We start from the raw sequence: 24,666 nt of genomic DNA, 5'->3' as shown, positions 1-24,666 counted from the left end.
CTCCGGGTCCTGTTTCCGGGCGAATCGCGCGCTGAGGAACGTGTTAGTGCAGAGGGTCCCGGGACTTAGAAGAGGATTGGCTTGAACAACCATGGCCGGGCACGGCTTCCCAGTACCCCGATTCGAGGGCGTTTCGCAGGAGCAGTTCATAGAGCACCTGTATCCGCAGGTGAGGCCCTCTCGCGGGGCGGAACCACGGGGTGTCGGTGGATACCCGTTCCTACCAGTCGAGCGGCTCCGAACTGGTTTCTTGGGATCCAGGTTGTGGCGAGAAGGTTGTCAGTTGAAAGTGGCTGGTTGGCCCTGCGGCCAAGGGAGCACGTGGGGGATGTTGACGGTCTCACCTATTAAATTTTTCGGCGAGTACCCTTCCACGTTTCTGGGAAGCAGTTGGACGTCAGAGCGCTGACTACGAGAAATATTTTGCTTAATAAGCTCAGCTAGCTGCCTTGGGGGAGTTCGATCAAGGAGTCTAATACCATTACCATGGCACCCTAGGGAAATACTCCCCCGCCCCCCACTCCCCTCCCCCGCCTCCCACTCCCCTCCCCCGCCTCCCCCAGGTCTTCAAGTCTTTCGTCGAATTTCTTATAGTCTAGGGGCAGTTTCGCGCCCCATTTCCGACCCCCACCCCCCAGTAGCTTGAATGGCGCCAGTTATTCTTCACGAATTACTGGATTTGAAGGAGCAGTTTTTCACTGCACTGATCCAAAAAGGGAAGCAATGGGAATCCCACGAGAAACTTCCACTGGATTCTAACTAACATGGGTTGTAGATCAGACGTTCGATTGTTTTGTATCTGTAATTCGAACCTTAGTTCTTTAAAACAAAACTCAGAAAAATGTTAATGGGGGAGAAACTGTTTTTACTTGCAGTGCTTTTGCAAGGGAATCTAGGCATCAGAAAAACTGAGAATAAAGAGAGGAACAGATATTTAAAAAAAAAAAAAAAAAACCCATAAGATTACAATTAGCCTGCTCATGATAAAGAACCCCCTCCCCCAGTAATTTTACTTGATATTTATATCTCTGAGGATGGTTATAGAGTTACAGTTCTGAGTGTTAAAAAAGTCAGGGATGAAGTTTTCATTTAGGAATTAGAAACCTATGGGGAGGATTCAAGTCTGCAGCAGCAGTAGGCTCGATGGGTGGTTGTCTTTCCCCACCACGGAACACATTAGTGTATAGATGCCTTCAGGACAGAATTGTGACCATCAAATAATATATGAATGTGGAAATGCTTTGTAAGATGGCTAGCTAGCAAAAAGTGTTTTGTAATTTAGCCTTCCTAGACAAGACATACTGTTACAAAGAAAGCATCACTAAACATTGTAAAGTGGAAAATTGCAAATAACACTGATCACGGTGTAATAAAACTAGAAATCAATAACTAATTTGCAAAACAAGACTTTTCTAATTAAGAAACTCCTAAGAAAAGCTGTTAAGGGATATAGTCCTATCAGATTTTTTAAAATGTTTTAATAACCAACAGTGTGGTACAGTTGCATGGATAGACAGACCAGATGAATAGAGAAGAAAGTCTGAGTGACTTTATATATGTATCTCCAGAGTCTGGATAAATTTTCATTCATATAGAAATTCAGCGTGTGATGAACATGACATTAAATCACTAGGGCAAAGATGAACTTTTAAATAAATGGTGCTTGGACAACTGGATAGTCACAGTCATTTATAAGATGATAAAATTAGATTTATATCTGACACCATACACAAAAGTAATCTCCAAAAGGATCAGAGATCTAAATAAAAAAAGAAATTACATAAATACTAGAGGAAAGCATGGATAAATTTCTTTGTAATCTAGGTCTATGGAAGGGTTTCCTTATGACTCAAGTGTAGTAAAAGAACATTAAAATTTGAGTACATCAAATTCAAACTGGGAGGGAAATATTACAATATTTATTAAATGTCAGCGAAAGCACATGTATGTAAAGAACTTTTAAAAATTAATGAGGAAGCAGGCAAAAATCTGATTAAAAAGTGAACAGTTGACAGAAAGATAAAAATGGCCTCTAAACACATGAAAAGACATTCAGCTTTACTCATAAGAGAATTTAAAAAATAGATACCATTTATGTATCATATTGGCAAAAATCAAAAGGCTTTAATAATACACTCTTTGTGAGTCTGTGAGGAAACTGGCACTCACATTTTATGCCAAGTCCTTTCATGCATTGGAGAAGGAAATGGCAACCCACTCCAGTGTTCTTGCCTGGAGAATCCCAGGGGTGGTGGAGCCTGATGGGCTGCCGTCTATGGGGTCGCACAGAGTCGGACACGACTGAAGGGACTTAGCAGCAGTAGCAGCAGTACAAGCCTAATGGAGGGGAATTTGGCATATCTAACAAAGTTGTTGATATGTTTACTTTTTGAACTGTGGTGTTGGAGAAGACTCTTGAGAGTCCCTTGGACTGCAAGGATATCCAGCCAGTCCATTCTGAAGGAGATCAGCCCTGGGATTTCTTTGGAGGGAATGATGCTAAAGCTGAAACTCTGGTATTTTGGCCACCTCATGCGAAGAGTTGACTCATTCGAAAAGACTGATGCTGGGAAGGATTGAGGGCAGGAGGAGAAGGGGACGACAGAGGATGAGATGGCTGGATGGCATCACTGACTTGATGGACGTGAGTCTGAGTGAACTCCGGGAGTTGGTGATGGACAGGGAGGCCTGGCGTGCTGCGATTCATGGGGTCGAGAAGAGTCGGACATGACTGAGCGACTTAACTGAACTGAACTGAGTTCCTCTTCAGGAGTTTACTTTGGGGATGTACTTCAACAGAATGAAAATATCTAGTATTTATTATGTTTGAGAATGATTACAAATAACCTAAAAAACCTACTATAGGAGACAGATTAAATTTTCCATTTACACTATAGTGTGCTAAGTTGTAAAAGAACAATGAGAGAAAATCTAAACTGATAGCAGTGATTTTCAGGATATAATTTTAAATTAAAAAGAAAAAATTACAAAAGACAATTTATAAATAATTTTGTATAAAAAAGTAAGGAAATTTATATGGTTTTTGATCACTTTGCAAAAAAGAAACATGGGGATGATAAGCCAGATGTTAATGAGACTGGTTATCTATAGGGGTTGAGTGATTACAACATGGGTGAGTATAGATGCAGTGACCTTTTTTATATAATTTTGACTTTGGAGATCACGTTAATGTTTTATATTCTGAAATAATAGTAATAATAAAATTAACATGGATAAGGAATAATTTTTAAAAAAGCCAAACTCTAGTATAGAATATTAAAAATAACAAGTGAACCTAATTAAGGGAGAGAGGAGAAGTAACCTAAGTCACTTTTGAACACAGTACTTTGATTATGAATTTGGAATGTGTTAGTTGCTCAGTCATGTCCAACTCTGCAACCCCAGGGACTGGAGCCTGCCAGGCTCCTCTTTGGAATTTCCCAGGCAAGAATACTGGAGTGCATTGCCATTTCCTTCTCCAGGGGATCTTCCTGACCCAGGGATCAAACATGGGTCTCTTGCATTGCAGGTAGACACTTTACCATCTGAGCCACCAGGGAAGCCCATACTTTGATTGTATGGCAGTCTAAAAACAAAAAGAACTATAAACAATGCTGAATTCTAGTTTGTATACTTTTTTACAGTGGTATAACTTAGCAGTTGTAGAGGTATTTAGTGTGAATTCTGGGATTGTGCAACTGATTAAACATTGAAGATGATTGGAACCAGGTTTCTCAGGAAGACAGCAGGTAGTTTACAAATATATGAACAAGAAATTTTGAAATAAATGTTGTGGTATAAGTTTGGAATTATGTAACCATATTGGAAGTATGATTCATCATATATCCATTAAGACTGTGTGTGTGTGTGTGTGTGTGTGTGTGTGTATAGTACATATTGAGAGAGAGAAATATAACCATATGCATATGTAGTGTGTGGGAGGAGGTGTATATTGGGGGGAGGGGGTGGAGGGAGTGAGTATATACACACCTTCATGTGTTTCCTAGCTCTGGTCCCTGAGAAGGCCTATATGTAATGACACATCAATAGTCATGAACACATTTAGCACCCAGATCATTGTTTCTAAACAGCATTCCCCACTAGAAGAAACCAGAGCTACTTGAAGAAATAACTGTAGGGCTGGGACAGAGAGCAAAAGAATACTAGATTATAAAGTAAGACATGCTCAGGCAGAAAGTCATAAGAGTCAGCTTGAAGGTATTCTTACTGGCCAACTCTGGGATAACTTGAGCTTCAAAATTATATCAGTGGATTATAACTCAATGGAAAAAAAAAGAATGAATGGAGAAGTTAGAGCTAATTCTTACATTAGAATAATAACTAGTACGTGTAGAAGGTGATTTTTTTTTTAATCACGGTTTCTGCACTCAGCAATACTGAGTGGTACATTCTTTGCAGAAACGCATAAGCTGAATCTAATCATGGAGAAGCATCATGTAAATTCCTATTGAAGGACATTCTGTAAGATAACTAGCCTGTGCTCTTCAAAAAATGTCCAGGTCATAGAAGAACAAGTCTGAGAAACTGTTCCAGATTAAAAGAGGTGTCGGAGGAGGCAATGGCAGCCCACTCCAGTACTCTTGCCTGGAAAATCCCATGGGTGGAGGAGCCTGGTAGGCTGCAGTCCATGGGGTCGCACAGAGTCGGACACGACTGAGCGACTTCACTTTCACTTTTCACTTTCATGCATTGGAGAAGGAAATGGCAACCCACTCTAGTGTTCTTGCCTGGAGAATCCCAGGGACCGGGGAGCCTGGTGGGCTGTCGTCTATGGGGTCGCACAGAGTTGGACACGACTGAAGCGACTTAGCAGCAGGAATTAAATGCAGTGTGGAATCTCAGAAGTTGGGAAAAAATACAGAGACAATTAGCAAAATTTGGATACAAGCTGGATTAGATAAAAGTATTGTAGCTATTAAATATAATTTTGATAATTATTCTGTGGTTATACAAAAGAATGTCTTTGTTCTCAGAAAATATGCTCAAGTTTTAGAGATAAAGGAGCATGATAGAGACAGTTTGGAAAACTACTCTGAAATAGTTTAGAAAAAATTAAATTATTTTTAATATGTCTCCATACACACATTGCAAGAGTGAGAGCAGATGGTAAAGTAAGTGGGGCAAAGTGTTAAATTAGCAACTCGTGACTCAGAGTAAATGGTATATGGGAGTTCTTTGTAATGTTCTTGTAACTTTTCCATAAGTTTAGAATGGTTATCAAAGTAAAAAGTTGCAAACAATATTTGACTATAAAGTACAAATTTTAATCAGGTGTATTTTTTGTTATATATAACACTCATAAAAATGTTTTAAATAATATTCGGACTTCTCTTGTTTCTAAGCTTATGATAGTATTGCTGTTTGGTTTGGTTTTGTTTTCCTAATGCTAAAATTGTGTTCTAAGTATATTACATAGTTTCCTCTTCCTGCTTTAGTTACAGCATGAATTGTCAGAAGATCTGATTTTGAGCATCTTGGGATCAATAGTCATTTTTTATTTGTTTTTAGCCCTTTATTACCCAATATAACTCCTGATATATTGTTGGTTTTCCGTAATTTTTGTTGATTTTTCCCACACAGAGAAAACCTCTAGTGCTAGAAGGAATTGATTTGGGAGCATGTACAAGCAAATGGACAGTGGATTACCTCAGCCAAGTCGGAGGGAGGAAAGAGGTGAAAATTCATGTTGCTGCAGTTGCCCAGATGGACTTCATTAGTAAAAACTTTGTATATAGGTATTTTCTTCTGAGGTTTACTCTGGGGATACACGTAACTTTTTTTAAACCTGTAAAATATTTTTGCATTGTTATACAAAGACCATATGGCATTTTCTCTCTTGGCTTGTTTGATATAATTATAGACTAGCTTACTAATTTTTAAAGAATGGCTTTTAAAAGACAAGAATTCTCAGCTTACATAATTATACAAAGACATTTCCAAAGACTATTTTAAAAATAGAGTGTATACCCAATACCCTCTGGAGTTATGGAAAGAGCAGAGAATTTCTGTAACTAGAGTTAGATTACATCTAAAGCTGGATGTGCAATATTCATTTAGTGCTTCATTGATTAGTTGATCTTCCCACATCAGTAATTGTTATCTAGAGTTGTAAATTCTAAACTTTTCCTTCATAACCTGTTTTAATTTTAAATGCCCTATTTTTGGAAGATTTTCTACTTCCAGATTGTTTTTAGTTAAGTATAAGCTCCTGTTTTTTTTTTTTCTTTCTGCCCTCTCCAGAAATATAAGACAGGTGGTTGCTATGTTTGGTATAATCTTTTGTCAACTTGGATAAATATGACTTAATTTTCTTTTTTGACAAAATAATCTTAAATATTTTAAATTTCCCTCATGGTTGTCGTTTTATGTTTTGGGATGTCTTAAAAGATAGTTGAAAGCTGTGGTATGTCTGAACTTGAAAGCTTTAAATGCTGTAATCTTATAGTTTTACTATGCTGTTTTATTCCCATGAGTTTATTCCCTTGAGTTTTACTAAAAATGTTAAATTTAAAAACGATTTTCAAATTCTGAGCACGTGTAGTTTCCAGTAAATCCAGTCTATTGAAAAACCATGTTCACAAAAGACTGATTTTTTAAAGAAAGGTGGCTCTCACTGTTCCTTCCAGAGTTTAGAGATGAGCTAAACAGAGCTTCCAGTGTCCAGGGTCATACTTTTCTCATTAGAGTTTTCCAAGTTCGTATAGTAGCTTGCCAAACCGTTTCTTGGTATTTGATTCTTTGAATATTTGCTGTTACAGTTTTGGTTTTTAATAGGCCATGAATTGAATTTAATTGCCAAAAATTTTTCCAAGTGTAAGAACTTTTCATTTTTTATTAAACAAGAAAGTGGAAGAAAGTGCTGGAATGATGAGTGTTTCTCAGCCTGCAGTTAATGATGTTTATTTTCCAGGGAAGCCCAGTGCTGTAACAAATGGGTATTGAAACTTCATCTTGAATTGCCTTAATGTTATGTCATGTCCTATAAACTTTTCAAAACATGTTTTTGAAGCACGTATATTATGTAATAGTTCCTATTCCAGCTCTTCTAAGCCTTTCACTAGAGCTGCTAAAGAGTTGCAAGGTTATTTGCTTAGAGACAGAAGGAAAACAGATATAGTCATTTTTGCAGTTATTGGGGAACAGGAAAGAAGGGAGGCATCTAGGCCACAGAGAGAGGCTGGAAAGTAAGAGAACCTACACACGTATCTCATTATTAACACTTTAGATTAAGGTTTCATTTCTGCTTTTTAAACACTTGAAGATAAATATATTCCCAAGTCTTGGCTTTTACTTCTTTCCTCATGGTAGCTCTTACTGTTCTTCCAGAATCCATATACATAAAAATGAAGAGTCTTGAAAGGATACTGTTGGTATTCTCTCCATAGGTTTTTTTTTTCCAAGTCTGAGTCTTACATGAGCTTTGCTTTGCTGCTTCTGCCCATCACATCCACATCATCTAACTCCTGCCATCCTGCTCTTATTGTTTGTTACACTTTCCTCATTCCTGATCTTGGAAAGAAACCTTTCCAAAATGGGGAACAGAACAGTAAGGATTTTTTTTTTCTTTTTCTGAATGTTGTTAACTGCTTGCTGCTATGTTGCCATTATTGTTAACCCCACCATCTATCTTTTATCGAACATTTCTTATATATCAGGTACTGTGCATCCTAGATTATATTACTCATTTAAATGTCTATGAGGTAGATTTTTTAACCGATAATTATACAGATGAGAAAATGGAAGCTTAAAAATGTTAAAAAATTTACTCAAGATTGTAAATATAGCTTGAAATGATGGAACCAAGACTTATTCCCAAATTTGCCTGACTCCACAGAGTCCTAACAGTTCTAATTCCTCTTGGATACTACCTCACTTGCTGGTCTACGTCAGTCCAGACAAGTGGAGCATCGTATAGCAGGTGCTCTTCTTACTGAAACGTGTGTAGGATAGACCTGAAGGCCAAGGAACTTCCCAGTTGATATGCCTGTTTCCCCCCTCTCTCAGCTTTGCTTCTGTAGAAGCTTGGATGGTACTACTAAAGGAGAAGGTTGCTGAGGCCACCCAAGTTCTGCTTTGGACTGAACTACTCTACCTGGCCTGTTCTTGTAAAAGTCTTAGGTTCTCTTTAAGACCTTAGCAACTGCACCAATTACAGAGGTAGCTCTGGCCTGCAGAGGCTTCTGTATTATTTCCAACCTCTTCAAAAGGTGCTTTGGTAGAAATGAAGGGTGTCCAGTGAGATCAGAGATGGAAAACATTGAACAAATAAATTTGTTGATATTATTAGCCAGAAACTATAGTAGTAGATTGGTCTGAGTAGATGACAGCCCTCTTTCTTCTCTCCTGCAGTGTCCACTGTACATAATTATCAGTAGTGTCCTCAAATTCAGATTGACACCTGCTAGTCCAGAATCTGGCATCAGATTCGCTTCGCTTTGCAAAGGGGTACAAGGCAGGAAACAGCATCCTACCAGGATAGTATCAGTAGAGTCCTTATACCAATCCAAAAGCCATTTTTGGCTCACTAAGTGATAACTTCCTTGTAAGGGAACAAGACTAGAGGTAGATACAGAGATACCCTAGTTTAGTTAAGCTACATAGTCCACAGAAACCTGTAGCATAAGATGACTATGATCTTAGTTTCTCAGTTCCTCCAAGGGACATGCTCAGTTACTGAGTTATACTGCACACAGGGAAGCCACATCCTCTGCTTCCCAACAATTTAAGAGTTCAGTCACCATCCTTCTAGTCGAGACATAATAAATAATTGTTTTTTTGCTGAGATTTGCTTCCCTTGTGGCTCAGCTGGTAAAGAATCTGCCTGCAATGTGGGAGACATGGGTTCAGTCCCTGAACCCGGTTGGGAAGATCCCCTGGAGAAGGGAAAGCCTACCCACTCTAGTATTCTGGCCTGGAGAATTCCATGGGCTATATATAGTCCATGGAGTCACAAAGAGTTGGACACGACTGAGCGACTCACTTTCACTTTGCCGAGATGCGTGGCATGTGGAATCTTAGTTCCCTAACCAAGGATCAAACCTATGCCCCCTGCATTGGGAGCACAGTCTGAACCACTAGACCTCCAGGGAATTCCCAGAGGGTCTTTTTCTTTTCAGTAAACGGTGTTATCTGTTCTAATAGCTGACATTCCACATTTATGTTAACCCACTATGTTTCTTGGAAAACATTGCATGGTCATCTTCTTACAAGGAAATCTTACCTCCCTGTTACAGAGTTCAAGTGGAGAAATATTTGTTAGTAAGAGCGAAAGATTACAACTCCTAATGAGAGGTGTGGAGGCTAGAGTGTAGTGACCCAGATGCCTTTGATGATGTCATTTTCTGTTTGATGTTTCTGATAAGGTATCATCTTCAGGTAGTGGGTAGTACTTTTGATTCTAGAAGATTGAACAGATAGGATATGACTCAGAAAAGGTAATCCTCAGACTCAAAAGAGTGAGGTAAAGGAAACAAACCTTGCTTCTACAGTGTTCAATTCTGTTTACCAGGATGGAAGGAGATGGGCCTTTGGGAAGAAATATTTAAGAATAAAATTTGATCATTTCACTGGAATCCTTGAGCTATTACTCAGAAGCCTGAAGTGATAGAATGTGGTGTAGAAGGGGAGAGCAGTTTTGTTTGGTTGTGCCAGAAGGCAGGCAGGTAGGTTGGTGAGAAGGGGAGGGGCTTTGTCTTCATGGGCTGTTTGCTTGTTTTCTCTTCTGCAGTAGCACTAGTAGTTTGCCTTGTTCATCCCGAGACTTGTTTTGCCACGGAACTTGAAAATTAGTAGCACTAAAAGCTTGCAAGTTTGTATATTTCCATATATACCATAAAACCAGAAACATTTTTCTAACAAAAACTTGGAATAGGAGTATATTGACATATGAGAAGGATCCATCTGTACTGTAGATCTAAAAATCTTTAATTTTTGAAAGCAAAATTTCAGACAACCTAAGTCAAATAAGCTCAACTCTAAATGAAGTTTGAAAGCTTAGAATTCCACATAATAGGTTATAATAAAAATTATGGATACTGTGTTGTAAAACAGAAGATTATATCAAACTCCAGCAAACAGTATGTGTGTGTATAGTGGCTAGAGTATTACTAGTTTATTTTTACTAAGTCCAAGGATTCTTTTGTGTTTATTTCAGAACTTTACCTTTTGACAAGTTGGTACTAAGGGCAGCTGAAGAAAAGCATACAGAATTCTTTATTTCAGAGGTAATTGTTTTTAACACAATTTCTTAAGAAAACATTAATATGTAATCACTAAATTATTTTCTTATAAAAGAATGTTAGATATATGAGAACTATAGCTTTCCATATATCCTAGCTGTGCTATTTATTATATCTCAAACCTTGTCCTCATTACCTTTCTGTGCTTTGGTATTCTCATCTGTAAAATAGGAACAGTAATAGTACTTATTTCATAAGTTTTTTGTGACAGTTAGCTCTATAAAATCTGTACTCAGCACAGTGCCTGATAGGTAGGAATTACTAAATGTTAGTTATTAATACTATCTCCTCTGAAAATGCTTTGGTCTGATATGCCAAGTTCAGATGATAAAAAGGAGAACTTTGTTAACTCTGTTAACAAAGACAAAAGACTATTTCTATATTTTTTATTGTTATTAATGTGATTTCTGTTGTGTGTATTTGCTATAACATTTGTTCGGGATTATATGCAGAAGAATTCTACTTATTTACATAATAATCCAGCTTAAAATAATGCAAAATAGAATTTAAATATCTTGAGATGAGACATTGAGGCATTTATAAATACATTAAAAAAAAGTTTATTGTGTTATCTCAAAAGCACATTTGAAAAATAAACTGCTTTTTAAGCTTTGAAGAAAGCTGTTGTCTGCATCTGAGCCAGCTGGGTGATGGTCAGTTTGGTGGTAAAAGGTATTACATTTTCTCTGTTCTTTCATCACATGATGTTTTATCCCTACAGAAATCCCAGATGTCTGATTCTAATTGTATGACTAGAATATCTGCAAAACTGATTTCATTAGCTATATCTGAAAAATGTGTTTTAGCTTTACAGTCATGCTTTAACATGTATGTTCAGCTGCACTTTGGTACTTTCCTGTCCAAGGGTAATGAGTGGCACAGATTTAAATAGCCATGAAATGTCAAGTGAAATAAAGGAAATAGGGACAAGGTAATGGTAAAGCCTAAAAGTTAGGGCGATGTGTAAGATGAATTGGACTGTCAGTTCAGTTCTCTGGGAGACACATTCTGCGATGAAATTAGGACTACAAAAGACTTATTGGGGAAAATACCTGTGAAAGAAAAGGAGAAGATTTGGGTAGAGGGTGCCATCAGGCAATGATCCAGAGCTGACAAACTCTCTGCCAGCTCCATGTGGAACTCCTGAGCAAAGACTACTTCCTAGAGGAATCCTGTCCAGGGTGGCAGTGTCTAGGCCTTTTACCATCTTGCTTAGTCATTGGTTGAGGCTACCCTAGAAAGAGCACGACAGTTCAAAGGGTGAGGCGGACCTGAAGGAGTTAACAGCTGGCAGCTGTATGTTTATCACACTCCTTGCAATTAATGAATCTTTTCTTGAAGAGGGTTGTGTGGTGTATCTCTGTATCTGCCACATAAATATATATTTTAAATCCTGAAACATTAGAACTGGTAGAAAACTCTTAGAATTTTGAAGAACAGACTTTGAAACCTGTGAAAGTGAAAGTGTTAGTCACTTAGTCTTGTCCCACTCTTTGCAACCCCATGGACTTAGCCTCTGTCCATGGAATTCTCCAAGCAAGAATACTGAAGTGGGTTGCCATTCCCTTCTTCAGAGGATCTTCCCAACCCAGGGATCGAACGTGGATATCCAAATTGCAGGCAGATTCTTTGCTGTCTGAGCCAGCAGGCAAGCCCTGAACCTGTTTAGCTAGTAATAAATTTATGAAACTTATCTGATATCGTACTAGTTAAAATTTTAAAATCAGTAAATCTTGGATTTAAGTAAAATTTGTGAACACAGATGTATAATATATTGTTATGATAAATGAGATATATTTTGAAGTTTGTGCTATAATGGTCAATTTAAGTATAAAAGGCAGAATTCTTGTGTTGTGTTGCCCCTGTGTTTGACCTGATGTGGCTCAGTTTACTAGTTATTACAGAAAATACAGGCGATGTATACTTCATAATTCAAATAATTCCCTATTAGAGCTACTTAATGGAGAAGGAAATGGCAACCCACTCCAGTATTCTTGCCTAGAGAATCCTAGGGACAGGGGAGCCTGGTGGGCTGCCATCTATGGGGTCACACAGAGTCAGACACGACTGAAGCGACTTAGCAGCAGCAGCAGCAGAGCTACTTAATAAAGTTATAGTTGACAGTTTTTTAAAGCATCAACTTAAGTTTATTACTATAAGCTGACATAGTTCTAATTCATACCTGAGCTGACTCTTGATGATTTGGGTTGAGAATTATGATTAAGGATAAGCTTAGCTTTGTAAAATACAATGTTTCAGATTTTTAAAAAAATTAGTTTTAAAAGTATAAAGTATTCTATATTATCTTCTATATTTGCATTATATTAATAAAGTTTGTTGTTGGCCTTCAATGATACTCTGAGATCATGTGTTATAAAAATGGGATTTCTGTAAAGTCTGAAGATGCTAATTAAGATTGTAAATAATTTAGAATATAAAGTCTAAATTAAGCTTTAGATGTGATATGCATGTGTTGCCTTTATAAAGAGTTTATTTTACCTGATGTTTTGTGGATCCTGTCATTGTTACAAGCACGTAGAGAGACATTTCTTCATATGGCCACCAGAGAGCATTAGTAGAAAGGGAAGAAAATGGAACTTTTTTTAAAAATGACTTAATGGGGTTAGATTTTCACATTTATTCCCTTTTGTCTTTACTTTCTGATATTTTTAAGTGAATACTGATGTTGTTTTTCTTTGGCTTGTTTAAGGATGAGAAGTACTACCTCCGATCACTTGGAGAAGACCCTAGAAAGGTAAGAATTCTGAATGTGAAGTTATCTAATCTTTCCACAATTAAGGAATCTATTCTACTTATTTTGCAGACGGCCATTCAGTTAATAAAATATAATCTAAAATGATATAAAAAACCTGGATAATTCATATATATGTATTTAGGATCAAATTAATATGCACACAGTTAAGGAGCAGTCCCTAAAATGATCAAGTCAGATTCTGTCTTTTCTCTTTATGGCACGTTATTTCTTCACCTTCTTTTAGTTTTCTCTCTTAGGAGAAGCCCCAGGTTTTACATAGTTGATAACATTCAAGTTAATGACTCTTACATTTAAGTAGGTTGTATGATTCTTGCTTAGAGTAAGATGAACTTTCCTATTAATGAAGTATATAAAGGTTAACAATAGTAGTATCATTGAATGTATTATTACAGTCTGTCATTCTTTCACTTAAAAGGTCATGTGTTGGCTATGGTCACATCCTAGTATTTTAAAACAGTGAGCAGAATTTTGCACCATTCCTCCATGATATCATGGGCTTTGATGGCAGCCTTAGATAAAATAAGCATTACTCCAATACTGTGAAATAAAATTCTTATTGTATTTCTCTCAATGCAGGATGTTGCAGATATCAGAAAGCAGTTTCCTTTATTGGAAGGAGATATTAAGTTTCCAAAATTCTTCAAAGAAGAGCAGTTCTTTTCCAGTGTTTTTCGAATCAGCTCACCAGGGTTACAACTTTGGACACACTATGATGTATGCTACATAAAATGCGAAATCTAAAACTACAGTAGCCTTTAGAATTTATAGACTGAACATTCACAGTATTAACTTTTGGGAGGCTACCCTGAAGTTCTCTGACATGTAATTTGCTGAAACATGAGGTTTAAAAACAGGTGCTCTGCCAGGCAATGGTAATGGAGTAAATTATTTAGTTAATGCGAGAGCCTAGTTTGGAGAAGGCAATGGCACCCCACTCCAGTACTCTTGCCTGGAAAATCCCATGGACGGAGGAGCCTGGTGGCTGCAGTCCATGGGGTCGCTAAGAGTCGGACACGACTGAGCGACTTCACTTTCACTTTTCACTTTCATGCATTGGAGAAGGAAATGGCACCATACTCCAGTGTTCTTGCCTGGAGAATCCCAGGGACAGGGGAGCCTGGTGGGCTGCCATCTATGGGGTCACATAGAGTCGGACATGACTGAAGCGACTTAGCAGCAGCAGCAGAGCCTAGGTAGTTTCTTACATTTGCATTTCTCTATTCATCATTATAAATATATATACTGAGTTTTTTCAAGTGTTTTTTGTTCTTTTAACATGTGGGAAATGGACACCAGATGAGGTGGGGGAAACTGAAAGTGGAAAAAATGTTGAAGTTATATATGTGACTAGATGGAACCGTTGTTTGGGAGAAAGGCAGAAGTTTGTGGAGAGTCATTTCCAACTGTAAAAATTTGGAGATACCTGGAGGTCTTAGGGTATATACCCCTTGAGAATGTCAAGTGTCTACTGTATTTATTGAGCAGTAAGATGCGCAGATATTGATCTTGACCATTTATTCTATGGTGTTACAATTTTACTTGCTTAAACATATGCATGGGCTTCCCAGGTGTCGCAGCGGTAAATAATCCACCTGCTAATGCAGGAGACACAAATGATGTGGACTCAATCCCTGGGAGGATCTCCTGGAGTAGGAGATGGCAACCCACTCCAGGATTCTTGCCTGGAATATTCCATATGCAGTGGAGCCTGGTGGGCTACAGTCTGTGGGGTCACAGAGTCGGACACAACTGAGCATGCACACGCACATGCAAACACATGCAAATAAATAGCTAAAAAACATTAAAAGTCTAGGTTTGTATTTAGTTTGGTGTTGGATAGAGAAATTTAGAAAATTTAAAGCAATATCTTGTGTGTACATTAGTTGCACAGTTGTGTCTGACTCTGTGACCCCTTGATAGGTTTCCAAAGATAGAATATTTTGAAAAGTTCTAAATATATAAAACTTTATAATAAAGTTTTAGAAGTATACTTTATAGTGTTTTATAGCTGAGGACCTCTTGGGAGGATTTTGATATAGTATAATGAGATAGATATAAGATCTTAACATGTTTTAAGGTTTTCAGTTCAGTTCAGTTGCTCAGTCATGTCTGACTCTTTGCGACCCCATGAATCGCAGTATGCCAAGGCCTCCCTGTCCATCACCAACTCCCGGAGTTTACTCAAACTCATGTCCATTGACTTGGTGATGCCATCCAGCCATCTCATCCTCTGTTGTCCCGTTCTCCTCCTGTCCCCAATCCCTCCCAGCATCAGGGTCTTTTCCAATGAGTCAACTCTTCGCATGAGGTGGCCAAAGTACTGGAGTTTCAGCTTTAGCATCAGTCCTTCCAATGAACACCCAGAACTGATCTCCTTTAGAATGGACTGGTTGGATCTCCTTGCAGTCCAAGGGACTCTCAAGAGTCTTCTCCAACACCACAGTTTAAGGTTTTAGTTACATGAATAGTATGATGAGAAAATGATAACTCATACTTTTAACTGTATTCACAAATTTTGTGTAGTATCCATTTTATCTTAAATATGAAGTTTTTCTTAAAAATAAGTCAAAGGAATGCTAGTTATGTAGTTACAGCTTACATAAGTCATTGTTAAGGGAGAAATGCTTAGGTTGAAGTGATATGTAAATAATCATGAACATGTCTTGCTTAGTATATATTTTAATTCCTTAGCTGGGAATTAATGTAGCTCTGCCTTTTTTTTTTTCCTTTTTCTATTTTTGGCTGCACTGTGAGGCATTTGGGATCTTAGTTCCCCAACCAGGGATTGAACCCACACCCCCTGCATTGGAAACACGTAGTCTTGATAACTGGATTGCCAGGGAAGTCCTTGTAGCTCTGCTTTTAGGATTTTTCAAAATTTGTACTAATGCAGTGTACCCTTACAAACACGATAAAAGTCAACACTGCTCCATTATTACTAAGTTCGTCAAAATTATTTGCCAAGTACGGTCCTATCGAAATACTTTGGAAATCAGTATATTTTCCTGTAACCAAATTCTGGTTGGCCATCTCGTAAGAGCCTGTCCGTGGTTGCAGCACTCCCTTGTGTTTCCTCAGCACCTGGTTTTCTAAGTGCTCTCATCCTATCATCTAATGTTGGCCTTACAGTATTCCTGGATAGATAAGTAAAATAGATACTTACCAACGTGCACATGTGTGTGCTAAGTCGCTTCAGTTGGGTCCAGCTCTTTGCGACCCTATGGACTGTAGCCCTCCAGGCTCCTCTGGCTATGGGATTCTCCAGGCAAGAATACTAAAGTGGGCTTCATGCCCTCCTCCAGGGGATCTTCCCGACCCATGGATAGAACCAGCATTTCTTACATGTCCTGTTCTGGCAGGCAGGTTCTTTACCACTGGTACCATCTGGGAAACCCATACTTAGCAAAGGAAAGTGAAAAGTGAAAGTGAAGTCGCTCAGTTGTGTCTGACTGTTTGTGACCCCATGGACTGTGTAGCCTACCAGGCTCCTCTGTCCCTGGGATTTTCCAGGCAAGGGTACTGGAGTGGCTTGCCATTCCCTTCTCCAGGGGATCTTCCTGATACAGGGATTGAACCCAGATCTCCCACATTGTAGGCAGACACTTTACCATCTGAGCCCCCAGGGGAGTTGGTCATACTTACCAAAGGGAGCCTCAAATAGATGTAACTGCACTTGGTGTCATAATGATGAAGCAAAGGCAAACAGTGTTCTGAGCAGATTTTCTAATGGCCTGCCAGTCCTTCCCATTTTAAGGCAGTGTTGGAGAAATAGTGACACAGTTGTGTAACACATCTGTTTTCACTGTTAAATTAGAATATTACTATAAGAGTTTTAGGTAATCTGAGTCAAGCTTTATTAAAAGACAGGATTTATGGTTAACTGGAATACCATTGATTCTGTATATTAGAATTTTATGCTTTTTCATAAGTTCTTATTTGCCTTCAGGTAATGGATAACTTCTTAATACAAGTGACAGGAAAAAAGCGTGTTGTTCTGTTCAGTCCTCGAGATGCCCAATATTTATATTTATCAGGTACTATTTTTTTTTAAAGAATAAATTTCTCAAGTTTTTTTTTTTAATGTCTTCATTCTCATAGAAAAACTTTGTAGGGCTTCTTCCTAATTATGATTCTTGTGTTGTATTTGTGTTGTGTTCTTCATTGTGTACGTGTATACATGAGATGATAGGTTATATGAAGAATGAAATTTTTAGATTATCTTGATTATGTTACATGAATGTCAGTGGTTATAAATAAAGGGTAGGTCACTGAAAATTGTCTTCAGGAGAACAGTAATTGTTCTCACAGTGTGATACAGTAAAGTAGTTGTTAAGAAAAAACAAAATTTCAAATTTATATTTGTGGTTATTTAAAAAAAATGCTAACTGTTCAATCTATATCATCCTGTTTTGTAACTTTTCAGGTTCTAAATCAGAAGTACTGAACATAGATAACCCAGACTTAGCTAAATATCCACTGTTTTCCAAGGCTAGAAGGTATGAATGTTCCCTTAAAGCTGGAGATGTGTTATTCATTCCTGGTAAGATTTCTAGATTTCAGTAACTTGCTTTTTATACTATTTATACTCACTTGACCATTATGTGATTTTTTTTTTTAATACAAAAGTTTGTTAACTGTATCCTATCCTATACAAGATGAATTTTTATATACAAATGTGTGTGTGTTTAAAGTATGCTAAGACAGGTTCTTACAGTATTGTCTTATTTTTCAAAGACAACCTATAAATATATTATTATACTCTTAAGTTCTCTTATTAAAGGATACTAAGCAAGATACTTTATATCTGCAAAAAAATTATACTTCATGGTACTTTTAAAATCATTTTGTTTCTAAAATATTTACATGTTTTAGAACTGTCACTTAAGTAATTATGAAGAAATTATAAATACATTTCAAAGCCAAACAGAATATTTTATTAAATATCAAATGTTATAATGCAATACCTATGATGTACACTATTGGGCACTATTTTTCTACAGTCTGAATTAGTGTCACTTAATTTCTTTGAACAGTATATAGGCATTAGTTGTTAGTAACCAGTGATACAGTTAACATCTGTAATTATACAAAACTGAATACCAGAAAATTATAAAAATCAAAATATTAAGGGGTGCATTAACAAATTTGGCTTATAGTTTTACTTTTCATATATGTTAATATGTTTATAATAATACCTCTTGAGTGATAAAATTTAGTTAAAAGTATTAATAATAATATCTTATTTGGGACTAGATTATAAATTCCTTGAGGACAGAGAACCATAGTTTGTTAATCTTTGTGTTGTCCTGTTTAGTTAACTTTACATAATTGTGTATAAAAGTTCAATACCTTGACTTCTCAATCCTCACTGAAAACAGTCACAGCACAGTGTTTTAAATCCATTGCCGTTACTTAAATTTGGGGGTTTTATATCTTGAGAGCATGGTTAAGGGTGATGCAGTTCTGCCTTATTCTGTATACAACTTTAAAAGAGAAAAAATACTGAACGTTTGCAGATATTTTGAAATAGGAGCAGAAGTCCCATCTCTGGATTTAAATTTAACAGGATGGTTAGCTTTTTTTCCGTTAACACTGAATAAGGAAAAAAAGGTTCTGAAAGAAGGAGTAGTTAAGATTAAAACCATGTTTGGAACCTGGTTTTGTAAATCAAAATATTTTAAGCTTTTTTTTTTTCTAGAGCACTCTTAGAAGGAGTTTATTTCTAAAATTTAGCATCTTATAAATCTTCCTTTCTGTCACAAGATTAAACACTTTTTGGATGTGACTAGGATCTCATCTTTGTTTAGTATTGGTTTAGTGTTTCTTTAGCACCTATGCTTTGAAAATATTTATTCTCAATTGAAAACAAAGAAGTAAATTTTTAGTGGAAGTAAAATATTAATTAGCTATACGAAGTTTACTTATCTTTTCCACAACCAAAATATTTGCTTTACTTTTATATATATATATATATTATAAAGGAGCGTTAACATAGGATGATTGTAAGTGCATTAGAAATATAAAAACTGGGGAGGCTACAATAAATGCAGATTTTAAGCAAGTTAGAGAACCAAAGGCAGCTTAACCAGGAAGTCTTTGAGAACAAAAGTACTGTACTAAGTCAGAAAAGGTCAGATACCCCTCAAATAATTGAAATGTTCTGTGTATAAAAAATGAACACTTTTGATGTGGTGTGTGACTCAGGAAGTGTAAACAAGTAATACAAAACACAGCCCCAAATTACAGAACTAAAAAACAAATAGAACTTTATTGTGTCTTTCAAGTTAAAAGGGAAAATTGCTACTTTCAGAAGTTTTAAAGTAGGGTTGTGCTATTGACACTTTAAATTGGTTGGCAATTCATAAAAGTTAAAATGATTCTGTTAAAAGCTAGGAGTGTGCTAACGAAGGGATCTAGTTATAAGATTTATTTCTTGAATTGGCTATATGCAATTTGTGATATTTCACTGACATTTTGTTTTTTTTTTTTAACTGTAGCTTTTATTTTTAACTCTTTTTTTTTTAAATACTTCTTCAGCTTTATGGTTCCATAATGTAATTTCTGAAGAGTTTGGAGTGGGAGTGAATGTCTTTTGGAAGCACCTTCCATCTGAATGCTATGATAAAACGGATACCTATGGAAACAAAGATCTGACAGCAGCATCAAGAGCTGTACAAATTTTGGACAGAGCCTTAAAAACACTAGGTGAATTACCAGAGGAATACAGGGACTTCTATGCACGGCGAATGGTCTTGCACATTCAAGACAAAGCCTATAGCAAAAACTTTGAATGAATAATGAAATGAATGCAGTGAGCATAAACTTTTAAATACAGTTCAGCCCAAATATTGGAAAAGTGTAACAAGATGTAAATTAGTTTTTTAAAGATTTAATCTTTGTTACAATAGGAAAGATAAATCAATCTCGGATTTACAGATTTAGTATGAAGGCATGTTTGTGTGGTTTCTGCTTAATACAGATTGTTATGGCTTCCCTGCTGGCTCACATGGTAAAGAATCTGCCTGCAATCCAGAATACCTGGGTTTGATTCTTGGGTTGGAAAGATCCCCTGGAGGAGGGCATGGCAACCCACTCCAGTATTCTTGCCTGGAGAACCTCCATTGATAGAAGAGCCTGGCGGGCTACAGTCCATGGGGTCACAAAGAGTTAGACACGGCTGAGTGACTAAGCACAGCACACATGGTTGAAAAGGTGCTGCAGTGGGATAACCCTTTAGTTTTCAGATGCAAATAACTAAAAAATCCAACTTAAAATGACCTAAACAATTAGAAAATCTATTGAATCATTATACATGAAGTTAGCTGATGAAAAGGGCTTCAGTATTTCTATTCCAGTGATTCCTAGGAGGGTCACCTCTGGGCTTTTTTTCTCCCCGCTGTTTTCAACTGCAGCATTGGCATCATCTAGTGCTGGCTACCCTTGTGGTCACGGGATGTTTGCCAGTAGCAGTTGGGACTGTGTGCATCTTCATCTACATGCAGTGCAGGAATCGGGGAGGATTTCAGGGGCCCTCTCTTACATGCAAAAGCTTTCCCAGAATTTGCCACCAGATGCTTGGGTCTCACTGATCTGAAGTGGCTTAGACCTGTCCACCCGCAGGCCAGTCACTGGTAAAGGATATGGAATAACTCTTAGGTCAGTTGGGTCTACTGTAGCTGGAAGTGGAATTTGTTTCCTCTGAGACACAGGAGGTATTTATGAGGGCAGAATGGGTCATTTTTAGAATATGTTTAGATAAGGAAAAAAACGTGGGCAACCAACAATATGTGTACTACATTAATCTTTTCAGCTTTTTATAACATACAGATACATAGGCCTCATCTTTGTAGAGCAGTACTTTGGGAGTTTGGCATAGGTATCTAAAAGATTTGTGGGTTTCTTTTTTGATGCGTCATTAGGATCGAGAACACCTGGATTACATAATAGTAATTTGGACTTAGTTTTGTGATTTGTCCAAAGCAACTGTTTAATCTGATTGTGGTCCTGATCGTGGTTTTCTTGGTACCCAGTAAAAGTCATGCCTGCCCTTTTTTTTCAGTTTTTGAATACTCAAATCTGTTTTAATTTATACTTATGGCTAAACTTTAAGTTTTCCCCATGAGATGTTTTCTGCGTATCCCCTTTTTAAAGAAAGTTTCTTTAAAAAAAAGAAAAACAAAACTAAAAAGAACGAATATATGAGAGATCTCAATAATGTTGTCATCACTGAAGACAATGAGCGTTTGTATGTGGATCTATGCCATTCTTTGTTTTGCACCTAGTAATTATATTGCAATCTCATTGAAGAGAGACCACATGTATTTACTGAACACAAATGTGCTGATACAAAGCAATCTGATTACATCGATTTAGTGCATTTCAAATATGGAGAAAATTTTCTCTAATAAAAATTATACATTCACTCATACCCTGTATTTGGAATGGATTAATTTCAGCTTTAAAAAGTGAAAGTTAGTCACTCAGTTGTGTCCGACTCTGTGATCCCATGGGCTATATAGTCTGTCAGGTTCCTCTGTCCGTGGAGTTCTCCCGGCAAGACTACTGGAGTAGCCATTCCCTTTTTCAGGGAATCTTCCAGACCCAGGGATTGAACCCAGGTCTCCTGCATTGGAGGCCAATTCTTTACTGTCTGAGCCACCAGGGAAGCCTATAAACAGTAAATTATATGGCAGCCCACTCCAGTACTCTTGCCTGGAAAATCCCACGGACAGAGCAGCCTGGTGGGCTGCAGTCCATGGGGTCGCTAAGAGTCGGACACGACTGAGCCACTTTACTTTCACTTTTCACTTTCATGCATTGGAGAAGGAAATGGCAACCGACTCCAGTGTTCTTGCCTGGAGAATCCCAGGGACAGAGGAACCTAGTGGGCTGCCATCTATGGGGTCGCACATAGTCGGACACGACTGAAGCGACTTAGCAGCAGCAGCAGCAGCATGACAAATAGGAAAAATACAAAGAAAATTATTCTAAACTTCCTAGGCATCTTTGGGAAGAAAGATGGAAGTTACTCAGGTCAACAGAGTTAGTGTGTCAGAAAAGAAATTGTTTTATAGCTAATTACTAGATTTTGATCTTTGGTTATTTCTTAGGATAAGCAAAGAACTCTTTTCCCTGAGGAGGGAAAAAAAAAAAGATTTAGTTTGAACAGTATTTATGTCCACTCTTTAATAACCACCCCCCCCCCCCGTTTTTGTTAGCCAATAAGAGAATCAACAAAATACCTATGTCCAGAATCATGTAGAACACTAGGAAGTAAATGTGAGATTACAATTTGCCTAATGAATAATCATTTTAATTCACTTTACTTGGAAAGTAAACTGGATGACCTTAGGCAAATTATATAATCCTTTAAGAAGCTTTCCTCATCTTTAAAGTAAAACTTGAACTTTATAGGGTTGCTACAAAAATAAAGGGGATAGCTCAAGGGCAGGCACATAGTTGATGGCTGGTGCTGGCTCCCATTTAATTATATTCCTTTGCTTAGAGAATTGAGGTGGTTCCTATTGTAGCATTAAATTGTAATATCTAGAGATGAATCCTTTAGGATGCTTTAAAATTATTTTCCTGGTCATAATTTTTAATGTCTTTTATTTTAAATGCAAAGTATTTTAATCTTTCTTGCCTACCTGGTTGGGACCAAATGAGATGTTTTTAATATGTAAACTATTACACGGTATATTACAACTTCTCAAGAATTCCAAATCTCAGAATTTTGTTGCTGAAAGGGATCTTAGAAATCATCTAGTCGATGCAGATTGCTTAAATCATTTTCTGGCTCACACAGCTGGGTGATAGAAACTGAAATTATAGTTGTGGTGACCAGATTAGTAATTCTCCATTCTTTCTCCCTTAGGTGCAGCTCATCTCAAATACTTACGAATACATTATATAGTTATTCTTTGGTTACAGTTCATGGGGCACATAGGAATTTTTTCCTCTGCTAGCAAAACTTCTCACTGCATTGCTTGCTACCTAGGCAAGGAATACAAAGAAAGACTAAGTATGCAGTCAAAGAAATACTGTGCAGTCAAAGAATGACACTGTATGTATGTACTGGCAAGGTATTTTCCCAAGGTAATTAAATGAGAAAAAAAGTTTGAAGTGATGGGTACAGTATGCTAGCATTTGTATAAAAGAAACGTGCTGTAAGTAAACACTGTGTATATTTAGTTGCTAAATCAAGTCCAACTCTTTTTCAACCCCATGGACTGTAACAGCCAGGCTCCTCTGTTCATGGGATTTCCCAGGCAAGAATACTGGAGTTGGGTTGCTATTTCCTTCTCTGGGGGCGGGGGGGCGGGGGTGGAACCTGTGTCTCTTGCACTAGCAGACAGGTTCTTTACCGCTGAGCCACCTGGGAGGCCCCAAGTGTGCAAGGATACATAGGAAACTAGTGCTCACCTCTGAGGTTATACAAGCAGATGGGCAGACTGAAATTTGCAGTTACCTATTATCTGATTTTTTTGTTGTTGCCCTGGTGTATATTACTATTTCAAAATAAAATTTAAAAATGCCCCCGGTGAAGATTGTAATTATCATCTTTTCACAAACAATAGTATTTGTCTTGGCACATAATTACATCTGAATTCTAATTATTCAGTAACTTCAAACTTGTCACTGATGAAATATCAGAACAAGGGAAACTATAGGTCAACACGGCTTTTTCCCTATCTTTCCTTCCTTCTGAACCGCAGCTATGTGAACATTTGAAAAGAACCTTAGTAATGAGGCTTTCCTCACCGATCTAAATTTACCAAGAGACATCAAGGTTGAATCTTTTATAAGCTGACCACCCCCCAAAATGCAGAAAGCAGGGATTCACGTCTAGATGGAGTTGGAACTGTGCTGTTCTGACTCCTGCCCCGTGCTGAAAAACAGATAGTCAGGAGGAAGTAACACAGATTGGCACTCATACATGTCTCTGCCGGGGTTACCTAAGTCTTTTTTGACACATACAGGCCACGGTTACTTGGGTGTCTTAAATACACCGAAGTTATATTCTATTTTTTCAAGTTCCATTAAATGGAATACTAAAATGGCATCCTAAGTGACTCTGGCTGTCTCTACCACTAAGAGATCCTTGGCCTCTATGCTTTTATAAAGAGCAACCTGGATTCACAGAGGTCTTATCCTCTAAAGCAGGTTTCTCTTAAAAGCCCTTAAATGATGTGTAACAGAATAATAGCTCTTTTAAGAATAGTATCTTTTGTTTCATACATTACTCTTCAATCTTAATATGTTATACATTTCCATACTCACATGCTGGGACTGTTTTGTCTACACTGTATCCTGTGCCTAAACCTTCTTTACCCTCGATGGGGCTTAGATATTGCACGAATGAAATGAAAAACAGATCACACCTTATTTTAACCAGGTCCCTTGATGACAGCTAAAGAAATACAGACCTTGGGTGATTAGCTCAAAAAAGGAAGTACTTATTTTTGAGAGATTTTGTTCTCTAGGAAATCCAACAGAAGGAAATAATGCTAATTTTTGTAGAGCAATTTAAAGGAAAGATGTATTTATATAGGAAAGGTTTCAAAGTTGCTTGTACGAAAACTTAGGGACATTAATGAAAACATTAACAAATCCAAACTGGCAAAGTGGAGA

The 24,666-nt window shown here is 37.4% G+C and overlaps 1 protein-coding gene across 2 annotated transcripts; it reads left to right on the top strand.

Annotated features, from left to right (window-relative positions):
* Window positions 1-45: 45 nt before the first annotated feature.
* On the top strand, window positions 46-23,580 carry TYW5 (tRNA-yW synthesizing protein 5). 2 transcript variants are annotated; one of them, XM_002685484.7, is made up of 8 exons: window positions 46-169; window positions 5,602-5,756; window positions 10,175-10,244; window positions 12,970-13,014; window positions 13,612-13,749; window positions 16,982-17,069; window positions 17,459-17,575; window positions 19,573-23,580. In XM_002685484.7, exons 1-8 carry the CDS (start codon window positions 92-94, stop codon window positions 19,827-19,829), a joined length of 948 nt encoding a protein of 315 aa, XP_002685530.1. In that variant the 5' UTR covers window positions 46-91; the 3' UTR covers window positions 19,830-23,580. The 2 variants fall into 2 exon arrangements, with proteins under 2 accessions (XP_002685530.1, XP_015314140.1); XM_015458654.3 differs by lacking the exon at window positions 13,612-13,749.
* Window positions 23,581-24,666: the final 1,086 nt, after the last annotated feature.

The sequence above is a fragment of the Bos taurus genome, chromosome 2, assembly GCF_002263795.3.
Source record: "Bos taurus isolate L1 Dominette 01449 registration number 42190680 breed Hereford chromosome 2, ARS-UCD2.0, whole genome shotgun sequence".
Taxonomy (NCBI): domain Eukaryota; kingdom Metazoa; phylum Chordata; class Mammalia; order Artiodactyla; family Bovidae; genus Bos; species Bos taurus.
The sequence above is the reverse complement of the archived record's forward strand: the minus strand, read 5'-3'. Positions and strand labels throughout refer to the sequence as shown.